Raw genomic sequence first — 13470 nt, 5'->3', positions numbered from 1 at the left:
GGAATGACACCATTGCGCAGCTTTTTATATCATAAAATATCTGCGCAACGATGTCGTTTTTGTCTTAACGAGTTACAGAATAGAGTACCTGCCGAGCTATCTCGATACATGGAAGTGGGATCCCGTGAACGATAGTATATATACTATAACTACTTACGAGAAGAGACTCAAGAAAAACAAAACATCGTTACAAGATAACCTCAAAACATGGCTTCCGCGGTGAATTGGTTACGCAAAGATACTCCCCAACGCGCCTAGCGGTCGTAAGTGGAACTGGCGTAAATCAGACAGCGCAAATACTTTATATGTAATAGCCTATCAAAATTAGTAAATAATGGGTCGCAAACATGTGAAGAAACGTGTTACTACTTTTTGTTCTTCTTCTTCTTGTGAACTAATGGCTCCCGCAGGCGGACGCCCGCGATACGACCAGTATCCAATGTAGCGACGCGTAAAAACGTAAATTTGAGTATAGTAGCAAAAAGTGATGCAATGCCCGCGAAAATGGCGTTGCCCGAACGAACATCGGGCTGCGTCTACAACGTCGTTACGTCGAAATAACGCGCGTCCGGACGAACACACGAAACGAGCCAATCCGCGGACATACATCAGGAGGAAGCAATTGCGCAGTCAAAGTCGGCAACACTTTCAAAAATATTTGATTGTTAGCACTCGATCCGAAACGCGTCCGCCGCGGTCGAGTGGTTCTTCAGAACTCACTACTTTTTGTTGTGTGGCATGATGGTTCTGTTCATGTACAGGGTGTTACGGATACATACTTGGCAGTATGATGGGTTGCATAGCGGACTTTGCAGGAGCATGGCGCTGTTCAGTGGTAACGACTGCGCGGCATAGGTAATGACGGTGCCTTTATACCAACAATATCAGGAGCGTTCCAATTATGACCGACTTGAATAGTAACCATTGTGATCATTATAAGAGGAGCCGAAACGATAATTAAAGATGAAAAATTGAGTTTTTTAACAAGTTATGCGGCAAAACATTTTTCATATAAGAACGTCATATATAAATATATATAAACATATATAATTATATACGAAATATTTCCGTATGTTCTTCTTTCTTTTGTAAAATTACTGTTCGATACGAGACAACTAATAATAACAATGAGAAAATATAAATAGATAATTAAAAGGACAATTTTCGCATTGTTTCTTTTACAAAAAGGCAAGTTTGAAAAAATAAGAAAGAATTACTCAGATATATAATTATATCTAAAACATTCTATAGTTATATATGAGCAATTTTTTCTCATTTCTTCAAACTAGACTTTTCGTAAGAGGAACAATGTGAAAATTATCCTTTTCATTATTTTTTATGTTTTTTCATTATTACTATTTTTCTTGTACCAAACAGTAATTTTACAAAAGAAAGAAGAACATACGGAAATATTTCGTATATAATTATATATGTTTATATATATTTATATATGACGTTCTTATATGAAAAATGTTTTATCGCATAACTGTTAAAAAACTCAATTTTTCATCTTTAATTATCGTTTCGGCTCCTCTTATATGATCACAACGATTACTATTCAAGTCCGTTATAATTGGAACGTTCCTAATATTGTTCCTAATATGTTGGTATAAAAGCACCGTCATTACCTATGCCGCGCAGTCGTTACCACTGAACAGCGCCATGCCCCTGCAAAGTCCGCTATACAACCCGTCATACTGCCAAGTACGTATCCGTAACACCGTGTACATATACATATACAAGAAAATAATGGGTTCTTTACCTGAATGGCGACGATTCCAAGAAGAACGTTCAACCTGCTTTCTTCTATTTGTGTCATAATGTTTATGACACTTATACCATACGGCTTTAAAATATCATCGCATTTTCTTATCGCTTTTGCAAAAACATGAAACTTTAATAAGTTTCGACCTAATAAGATTTTAGTTCATAAATTCTATCATTTTGTTATTTAAGTGATACGTGATTTATTAATATAATATGAAGTATTAAGTATATACCCATTCCTGACCATTGCGAACCTAAGGCTGAAAATATAAACCACACAGGTTTTTTCACGCTCTCACAATTTCGAATTTCCTTTACGGGATCTTGTTGCAAGGTATTCTGCAGTATAGTGTATCCTCTCCATGGATGACCGTTTATATTATCTGCATGGATATCATGTAATAAACGAACATACTCTACATCTATTGGATGGTTTGCAATCTGTAATAATAAAATTTTTTTAATTAAAATTAGACATAATATCTCTAATTGTCCAAAATAATATCGAAATATTTTTTTTTTAATCTAAACTAACATCATTTAAAAACAACTTCACTGATTCTTCAGTACGTCCAGATAATATGACAAGTCTAGGTAAGCCATCATTTGGTGCTCCATTATTAATTTTCTGCTTGGGATTCCACTTTAATAACATATGAGCGTTCGATCCTCCAAAACCGTAACAACTGATTCCTACATAACCGTTTTTGATTGGCATTCGTTCTTGGATGACACAAATGCTTCCATTTAATAAGGCATCTATATCTTTCCTTGGCGATGTATAATTGATATTTGGTGGTACAAAGCCGGTTTCGAATGCTATTATTACCTAATAGTTATAATAACAGTTTTGAAGTGTAAATTTGAATTAATATGTAAAATGTCGACTAATCATACATTATGTACAGTTTGATAAGTCAGTGACTTTTAAAAGGAGACTATGTTGAAAAATAAATCAAATTTTGGTAAAGTCAGTAATATAGAAGAATTACTAATTTATCAAACTATCTACGTATGTTTTATTATATTAATTCAGGGAATGTCGAATGTAATAAAAAGTTTTTAGAAGTAATCTTCTAAAAAGGTTTTGTGTTCGAGTGCCTTATTGTGTAACTTGTCGAACAATTTTTTAAACCAAATCTTCGTGTACATATGATATATAGAGTGTTTGATCTTTAATAAACAATAACTCGTTAACTGTTCCTAAAGTTGCAAATTGATGCAAAACTTTTTGACTTGGTTTAAGGGGATGCTGGAGCCATCTGTATTACCGATAAAACCGTTCCAAATTCGATAGTAGTGACATCTTCCTCATTCATTTCTTATATATATCGTTGTGTCTCGCTCAAACGCATTCATCTGTCCTTATCTAACATATTGCAACGCCATCTCTTAGAAGATCGAACACTTACTACTAGACACAATTATTGCTTTGTTTACCATTCCGAGTCTTCGCTCAGCGTTCGTATATACGTCATTTGCAGATCGATATAAATATTTCTTTTGAAGCTTTTAATCTTAGTTTCATTGACTCATTGTTGTTTGTGCACATAATGCGCTGAGTGTTGCACTATCGTTTGGTTCGTAAGAGCTATAAAACTTTTGTATTAAAGAAACATCTACGTCAAGTGACAGCTCCACGCGAGTTGAAAAAATGTAACTTTTTCCCGATTTTAATATAAAGTCTATCGCAGCACTCCCAAATTTTGCGTCTATTTTAATCCTGTAAAAAGATTTTTGATTCCGTTCAGTAAATTTATATCGCAGATTTATATCAATCTGCAAAATACCGACAATTTGGCCACTCCAGCATCCCCTTAATTCGTTCTACCAGCATACGAGCATTTATCAGTAATTATCAGACACCTAACTATATATATGCGTAATTGTGCATAAAATAAAAATAAACTTTATGATAATAGACAAAACCAGAAACCATTTATTTTACCTTAGCGATCTGATTAAAACCACTCGCAGGCTCAGAATGCCCGAGATTAGATTTCACGGAGCCGATCATTAATGGAGTTTCTCTATTTTTACACAAAACATTATAGACAGCATTAATTTCTTGAGGATCGCCAGCTATGGTAGCGGTACCATGTGTTTCGACATAATCTAAACAAGATGTTGGTATTTTGTACTCTTCGTAAAATTCCTTTAGTAAGTTATATTGCATTTTTGATGAAGGATATGTTATTCCTTCTTCTTTGTAACCATCGTTATTTAGTTTAATATACGGTAATATGGCATAAATCCTCTTAGCATTTTTCTCTTTTTGAAGGTATATCACTGCCACTGTTTCACTACGCGCATAACCGTTAGCAGCGCTATCAAATGGTCTGCAATAACCGTTGGGTGACAAAACACCTAAGAAGTACAATACGTATAGTAAGCATATTTAATCGTGTGTATAATGTATTATATTTAAATCAAAATGATCATTTTCATGGTATCTTTTGATATATTTTTCAGTTTTTCAAATATCTTGTTAGAAATGTTTTTATCGAAATTATACAATTGATTGTAATTTATTTATTTTTTGTAAATGATGAAGGTTATTTGAGTGATTCTTTAAATGTCGTGCCTATTACTTATATAAAAATATAAAGTATAATTATTTATAATACCAAGTCGAGCAAATTGCAGATTTAACTGGGAATAAAGACATAATTGTGTTGTTCCAATTATTGCGTCTTCGCATTTTCCTGACATGATATAACTATAGCCAGTGGCTATAGCATACAAACTAGAACTGCACGCTGTATCGATGACATGAGACGGTCCTTTTAGATCCAAGTAATGTGAAATCATATTTGCCAATACAGATTTATGGCATCCAGCAACATTCAAACTTTCTAACTAATTACAAAACATTTGCTATTGCAATTTCCGCACATGAATAATAGATTCAGTAGATTCAATCACCTCTTTTTTACTACATAACGTTTTTATATATAATATATATATAACATAATATGTTACATATAAAAATAGTAGAACAAGATGACTGAATCTATTATTACATGATATATGCCATATATTATGTATATTTTATAATATTATATATTATTTTCAAAGGAGTTACGATTTAGGTAATCGGTTGTCTAAATCGTATCTATGTAAATATATTTTACACAGGGGGTTGGTCACGGTGGTAATAGGGCTTTTCTTTTTGATTGAACTTTTGCATCGGTCCATCTTTCTTCTTCTTCTTCTTTCCTCCTGAAGAGAAAAGGAAGAAGGACGAACTGGTGCAAAAATTCAGCGAAAAAGAACAGATCTAATTTTTATACAAGGTAATTCAACGGCAATCTAATCGAAATTTTCGGTCCAATCCAAGGTAATTTTTAATAAATCTAAATAATCTTAAGTAATCTAATAGGAAATCCTAAGTAATCTAAGGATAATATATATATCAAATAATCTATATTATATATCTAATATAATTCTAAGTATTTCTAAAGTAGTCTCAAATAATTTGAGGTAATCTAAAGTAATTTTCGACTTTTGAAGTTAGTGAACGTCATTGACGAGCATTTTGTACCTTTTTACGATATGTATATAGTCAATCGATTTTTGACGTAAAAAAATGAGTTTGTAAAAAATTACTTTTTTATAATCTAGGAATCATTAGATTTTCGCGGTATCACATCTTGTAATGTTTCCTCTCTCAGGCTGCGAGCGTTTAAAAATTATAAAATGCATCCTTATCTATAACTTTTAGCATCGTCATTAATTTAAAAAAAAAGTAAAAATTATTTAGCAAGAAAGATATCCTTTAATGAAGATTGAATTGGCAAAAAATACAATCCTAGCATATATACAGGGTGTTCGGAAATTAGCGCATCAGAATATCATAGCAAGATAGAGTGGACTAAACTGAGTCGAAAAGTCCTGTACCATTTTGTAATTTTCGCAATAGTTAACGAGATATTAGTTACTAAAATCGCCGAATATTGTTTCCAATAATTTTACTTAAGTACTATCAACTTTACAGAAAAACAATAAGTGACAATAATTGTTTATTTTCTTCTCAAAGAGTTCTAAGAATGTTTTCAGAATTTTTTAGTATCGCATTTCTTCATATTAGCAAAAATAGGGAAAATACGGTACTAAAAGGTTGATAAAAAATTCTCAGAACTCTATGAAAAGAAATTAAACAATTTTTGTCTTTTGCTATTTCTCTGTAAAGTTGATAGTACTTAAGTAAAAAATTATTGGAAACCCATATTCGACGATCTGAGTAATTAATATTTTGTCAACTATTGCGAAAGTTGCAAAATGATAGAGGACTTTTCGACTTAGTTTAGTCCGCTCTATTAGCACATGAAATATTTGGCGGTCATTCTGGGACACTCTGTATAATATAGAGACGCTTCTGAGCCAGAGCGTCACGTGGCAAAGCCGCTGATCCTAGAGCGGTAAAAGAGACAATAGACGTCGCCAGCAAGAATCAGCCCAAAATGTGCATCTAGTACCGAGTACTATTTTAACAGTTCGATCAAATAAATCTTGGCAAAATTTTTAATTTAATACTAATTATAAGTTGTGATAAAGTTTAACAAAGGATCTGTATTACTATTGGTGTGGTTTTTTTAATATTTTTTATTTTATAAAATACCTATTAAAATATATTCAATTGGATATTGTTTTGTTAATATTAAAAAATCTCATACGAGTAGTCGAACTAATCGTTACTATCTATACATATAATACATGTTTTGTTTGCGAAATTTTTATATTTTTGTATTCCTGTATGCAATAAATATTTGTTTTGTAAAATTGCGTTCACTTTTTTCTTAAGCAGTAAAAATCTATAATCAATATCCTCGAAGATACTTATCATAGTGATTTACAAAGATATTCTAGAATGATCTGAAGAAATAACACTTTATGTATTCGTAATCTTAGGTAAGCAAAGTAAATTTGGAAAAATCTCGGGTAATCTCAGAAAATATGTCGTAATTTTAATTGCTCTAAGGTAATCTTGGGTAATATGAGGTAGTATTAAGTAATCTTAAGTAATCCGAGGTAATTTAAAGATAATCTGTATCAAGGATAAGTTATGTACACTATAATCACTCCCCATACAGCATAGAATTTGCAGCAATGTCGCTGCAAAATCTCTGCAATATTGCTGCAACATGCAATGATGCTGCAATGTTACAGAAAAGTGTTGCTGAAACTTTTATGTAACCTTGTGCTGTAGGGTTGTGACCAACCCTCTGATTTTACAGCATGTTCCAAAAAGATTTATAATAAATTAATTTGTTATTGGCGAAGGGTTAAATATGTAAAATAGATGCCTGAAACGTCAAACTACAATTTCTATTTGTGTTTATTGTGTTCAATCGTTTATTTGTGTTCAAATCGACACAACTTTCCTCTGTATATTTTCCCCTTCTATATGTATATATATATATATTTTTTTACCTGAATGTCTTGAAACATTAACCTTTCTTGTGATTCAATACAAGATGACCCTATAATTACAGCAGTATTTTTTCCTTGCAATTGCTTTGGATTGATCCCTGCATCGATAATTGCTTCATAAGAATGTTCCAATAACATTCTCGTTTCAGGTATGAGTGTATGTGCTTGCTCAAAGGATAATCCAAAAAAATCCGAATCAAATTTGTCTATATTATTAATAGTTCCCATACGGCGCGAAAATTCCTCATACACTAAAGATAGATATATTTACATAAAGATTTTATAGTGTTTATTTATCATTTTATATAAAATTTTAATTCGAAGTGTACTTTGTTGACAAATAAATATGTAATGATGTTTAGCCTCACGTAGCACAGCAGTGCGTGGAAAGCGCTTTCGAAGCGCTCTTCAGATTGCACCTCCCAAAACTGCTATCAGTTATGTACTTTCATTGCATGTGAATAACTCTGCAGATTTCAAGTCACACTGATTAAAAAATGATTATGCGCGTGAAAAGCGCTCTAAAAGCGCTTGCACTTCAGAAGTGATTCAAAAGTGCTTTTTTAGCGCAGAAATATCGAGATTTCATAGATATTATCCCGGGAAAAAATTTTTTATATAAATAGACATATTTTATATATAAAAAATATTGTATATAATTATATGTAAAACAATATATATAATATGTATATTTTTTTTTTTTTTTATATACAATTAATAATATTTAAAATTACATTTTATATAATTATATACTCGTATACAATTATTTCCGGGCATTTCAAAAAATTTTATTTGATAATAAAATAACTAAAAAATAAATTTATTGAAAATTTTATAAATTACCTAAATTTATAAATATGAGTGTCTCGACTAATTTTGGCGGTAAGTAATATATAATAATTATAAAATATCATACACACACAACGCCTATAGAAAAATTTTGCTGAAATCATTTCACATTTTGGAATACCTGTAGCGTGCATATGTGTACACGCACACCATACGGAGGGTTTGGAATATTTTATGTGAAGCTAACAAACTACAGAGTCGTTATCCTTGTGATATGCAATGTATCACACGACACACGCGCACGCACGCACACAATGAGGTTCAATTCTGACCAATCTAATTCCATGCTGTTCATGTAGGAAAAATTAGAACCATAATTTCTCAGCTAATGACAACAGTATTTTAAATTGGAAATAACTTAGCGAAAAGTGATCACATCGAGCACAGTAAAGAACTATTTTAAAGATATCACTATTTTCTCCTGGCAGAATAGTGATCTTTGATTACCAATTTTACATCTTCTTACTTTATTATCTGCTAAATAACTTTATTATTCTTCCAAATTTTGTTATACTGAATAGAGTAGTATTATTTTAAGTAGTACTATTTTGTAGTATATCTTGTTAGTATTTTTGTAGTTTTTTGCTTTACATGTTATTATTTACATGTTTATAATTAAATCTCATAATAATAAACAATCATCTCATATGAATGTATAAATTATCATATTAGAAATGTATAAATGTGAATGTAAATTGTTATTTACATGTTGTAATGAAATCTCATAAAACAATTGCAGCCATTTTGTTATTTTAATAACAAAATAATATAAATAACGCTTGAAATTTGCAACAGCACAACAAAGTAACTTTCGGAGACACCAATAAACGAGCAACTTTAGGTATTAAAATTAAAATATTATTTCTACATTAGAAAACATATCAAATATAATTATTATACAAAAATACATTTCGACTCACAGAGTCTTCTTCAGTTTAATTCGATTAACCTATCCTTATACGTAAAATGTATATCGAACGAAATCAATATCATTATTCAAAGCAGTTGCAACCGAAGTAGTAACACTATGTCCGCAATGATTAATGTCAAGATATAAAAATCATAACTTAAATCCTCGTTTTGACAGCGAGAATCGTGTTAAGTCCCATCGTGTAAGTTGATGTCAGTTATTAAAATACTCTAAGTTAAAAAAATGCATAAATAAATTATTAAAATTAATTATGAAAAGTGTTCAAAGTTAAAAAACTCTAAATCAAGGAATGAAATAATAAATAATTCAGAAAGCTTTTTATAAATCTATTGTTGAAATGCTTTAAATCAAAGTAAAAGTTAATAAATTATTAAGAAAAGGATTTTTTTTTATTAAAAGAAGAAGCCATAAAGAAAGCCTACATATGGAATGATATTTTTTCTCATCACGTTAAGTGCTTTGATAAATGTTGTTTTAATTTATAATATATTTAGTACATAAAAAGAAATTTTGTTGGATGAAAAAAAAATCCTTTCAGAAAAAATTAACTAAGATCATGACGATTCAATTCAACTGTTGCATAGATGAAGAAAATTACCCCAAAATCATCAAAGTGGACAAACAGGAGCCTACAATTTCTGAAAACGAAACAATCTTTAATATAAATAAGATCCTATGAAATTCACAACTGAATCCACAAATCTTTTGGTAGTTACTAATAACAAATGGTTTATCAACCTTACTAACATAGATATTCCTCCGGACGTATCATCATTATTACAACTGGGTCAAAATTTTAGTCTTTCTACCACTCTAAATAAAAATACAGCCATTCATGAAATGATTAAAGACATTGAATGTATAAAAAGCAGAAATTTATCTAGATTTTTACCCAAAGTAAGAAACACTGCTATTCCTCAATTTCACAAATTTCTACATAATAAAAATCAGAAAAATATAGTTGAAGATACATAGATTAATACAGATTAATATAAAGCTGCCAAATCATTTTAAAAAAATAACCCAAATATCATATTTACCCGCGCAAATAAAGGGAATGTCACTGTTGCCTTAAAAAAAAATGTTTACATGCAAAAAGTGGAGGATTTATTAATGGCTAAAGATACATACTCCATAGTTAAGAAAAATCCGGAAAAAACTCTAGAAAGAAGTGTTAACGATCCAATAAAAAAATAGGAAAAAAAGAACTACATTTCTAAAAAAGAATTTTTCCACCTTCGCTCCACCGTGACGCTTTCTTTCCGAAAACTTATGCACTTCCAAAAATCCACAAGATCAATGTTTCGTTTAGAAATATAGTCTCCTCTGTCACAACACGGCTTTATACTCATTATCAAAATTTCTGAAGGAAATCATTTCTGTCAGTATCCCTAAAGCGAGGCTCGCCACAATTTCATCACCCCGCGCGCAGTCCAAATGCCGCTCGACGTTTAGGATCGTATGACGCTCGTAGACATGAGATCCACCCGCTTTGAGCGCTCACGCTGAAACTTCATTCTATTATTTTTTTGTTCATTACACAACTAAGAAAGAATGATGCAACGCGTAAGATTGAACGTTTACGCGTTGCTTCATTCTATCTTAGTTATGTAATGACCGAAAAAGAAGATATAGATTAAATAGTTACTATATAATAAACTTTCTAGAATGGACGTGGGTGTGTCTGATTTGTTCGTCTCATTAGATGTAACATCTGTATTTACGAATGTTCCAATGGACCTGGCGATTGTCGGTATAGAGAGGAGATGGGAACACATTAAAAAATCTACAAAAATTCCAAAAAAAAGTTTATTAAGGCCATAGAATTCGTATTATCATCTACATACTTTACTTTTAACAACGTAATATACAAACAGATATATGGCACTCCAATGAGTTCCCCTCTCTCGCCGATTGTCGCAGACATTGTCATGCAGGATTTAGAAGAAAGCATTTTGAGCACATTAGAGCTACCTGTCTATTTTAGATATGTAGACGACGTTTTAATAATTTCTCCTAAGGATGAACTGGATGACGTTTTGCAAAAATTTAACAGCTACCATCGGCGCCTAAGATTCACTATAGAGAAGGAGGAGAACCATTGTCTCAACTTCTTAGACATCCAATTAATAAGAAAAGATAACGAGATTATAATAAATTAGTTCCATAAAGAGACATTCTCTGGACGTTATTTGTCATATTGGTCGAATCATCCTAAATGCCATAAATTAGGAATAATATACAGCATCATCGATCATTCTATTATCTCATCTGTCTTTCTATGAGAAAAACATCGAACATTGCATAAATTTGTTGTTGGACAATGGTTACCCTCTGGATCTTATTTTCAAGACTATAAATAAAAAATCAAAAAATTTATTTGTGAATAATTGTAATAAAAAAGTCAATGCCGATGTTTCTCCGAATATAAAAAAAAATCTCATGGTAGAGTTCCATTTGTAAAAGGCATCACTGAATCAATAACATTCATTTTCAATAATTTAACAACTACGTTTGGTTATAGAACAATTAACAATCTCAGTAAATATATTCAAGTCCATAATAAAGGCCTCACACAAAGTCCCTTCTGACCTCATCCCGTTAATAGAGCACTGCTTAACAACCACCTACTTCTCCTACAACAACCAATTTTATGAACAAACTTCAGGAGCGGCAATGGGCTCTCCTATCTCTCCTGTAATCGCCAACATCTTCATGGAGCACTTCGAGAAAGAGGCCCTCGGAAAAACACCAAAAAAGCCAGAAGTTTGGTTCCGCTATGTAGACGACACATTCGTGATATGGAGACACGGCAGAGCAGAACTCCGTAAATTCCTTATTTTCCTCAACAAACAACATCCAAATATCCACTTCACCATGGATATAGAGGAAAACGGGAAACTCCCCTTCCTAGATGTTCTTGTCTCCAAAAAAGCTGACGGTACCTTAGGCCATCAAGTGTACAGAAAACCAACACACACAGACAGGTACCTACATGCTGAATCGCACCACCACCCGGCACAAAAACAGTCAGCAATCAACTCACTAGTGCATAGAGCCTTCACTATCTCTGACAAAGAACATCTACAGACAGAACTCAACCACCTGAAACTAACCTTACAAAAAAACGGACACGACAAAAAAGACATAACCAAAGTAATCAATAAACATGCAAACAAGACAACGGTCCCTGACACACAACCAGACGAAAGGATACTAGCCTTCCTTCCATTTGTCAAAGGAACAACAGACCGAATCGGCAGGATATTGAACAAACACAACATCCGAACTATCTTCAAACCACCCAAAAAGATAGGACAAATCTTAAAAAATCCCAAAGATCAAAGACCTCCACTCAGCTCCGCAGGAGTATACAAAATACCTTGCTCCTGCGGGCAAGTATACATCGGAGAAACTGGGAGAATGGTCCACCTACGGATAAAAGAACACCAACGCGATGTCAGGCTAAAACACGCCACGCAGTCGGCACTATCAGAACACAATATCGAAACAGGACATCAAATACAGTTCGATAAAACGACTACAATAGCCAACATTGCATCATTCTTTCCAAGAAAGTATAGAGAAGCCATAGAAATACAAAAACACCCTAACAATCTAAATAGAGATAATGGCTACAATATAAATAAAATATGGAAGACCATCCTCCCGGCTATTGAAAACCGGCCGAATTCCTCTTCCCCCCCTTGACTCACAATTTTCTCCCCCCTCCTCCCCCCCACACAAGCAGCGTAATATAAAAGGAACGACCCGGGAGAACAGCTTAGTATCAGGCTGCTCCTCGCCCTGATGAAATGAACTGCAAGGTTCACGAAACGTTGGCATTCCAAGAATGGATCTGAACACGGAGAAAACCCGCGAAACGCAAGATTGTCACATTGAAAGAACATGTTAATAATATAAGGCTAGATCCATCCAAGCATTCGGTAATATCAGAACACATAGTAGAATACAATCACAATTTTGTTAACGTTAATACGTATACCGAGAAAAAACTGAGTGCAAAAAAACTCAGCTACCACCATTCCGGGGTGGCTGCCGGAATGTGAAATCTCCACCGTGAGGATACATCACTATCTCATGGTGCTAAGGTATAAGATCAATCTCAGTTTAGGGAGGTTAATGCTCCGCAAAGAGCAGAAGACCCTTCGTCTGAAGGGAGAATCTGATGACCCTCCGGGACCGTCACCCGAGGCGTCTACATCGGGCACCCAGCCTTCGGCGAGGAGCCCGCCAAAGAGTAAACGCGTCGACCCGCCTTCTATGAAAAGGAAATGGGTCAATAAGAGCGGTGACAACGAGGATGTGGCCCTAAGCGACTTCGATTCGTAGTCGTATAGATCGACGGAAAACGTCCAAAACGTCAAAGAAAGCCAGAGTCACATCCTCGGATGACGAGATGTTAGAGACTATAGATCTAACAGATGTGCCAGAAACTCTGATCTCCGCTGAGGGGAATAGCACGGTCA

The 13470-nt window shown here is 33.1% G+C and overlaps 1 protein-coding gene across 1 annotated transcript in view; it reads right to left on the bottom strand.

The window, feature by feature from the left end:
• The window catches only part of LOC108727794 (fatty acid synthase), a 48040-nt gene that overhangs the window by 24906 nt on the left and 9664 nt on the right, over positions 1–13470 (bottom strand). The window contains exons 3-8 of the mRNA XM_018456038.1: positions 7201–7451; positions 4395–4626; positions 3716–4134; positions 2303–2596; positions 2001–2208; positions 1763–1911 (exon numbers count right to left, since the gene is read on the bottom strand). Of these exons, the coding sequence (XP_018311540.1) occupies positions 1763–1911; positions 2001–2208; positions 2303–2596; positions 3716–4134; positions 4395–4626; positions 7201–7451 (1553 nt within the window). The remainder of the gene's footprint in view (positions 1–1762; positions 1912–2000; positions 2209–2302; positions 2597–3715; positions 4135–4394; positions 4627–7200; positions 7452–13470) is intronic.

This window comes from Mycetomoellerius zeteki, unplaced genomic scaffold (genome assembly GCF_001594055.1).
Source record: "Mycetomoellerius zeteki isolate Tzet28-1 unplaced genomic scaffold, Tzet1.0 scaffold535, whole genome shotgun sequence".
NCBI lineage: Eukaryota > Metazoa > Arthropoda > Insecta > Hymenoptera > Formicidae > Mycetomoellerius > Mycetomoellerius zeteki.
The sequence above is the reverse complement of the archived record's forward strand: the minus strand, read 5'-3'. Positions and strand labels throughout refer to the sequence as shown.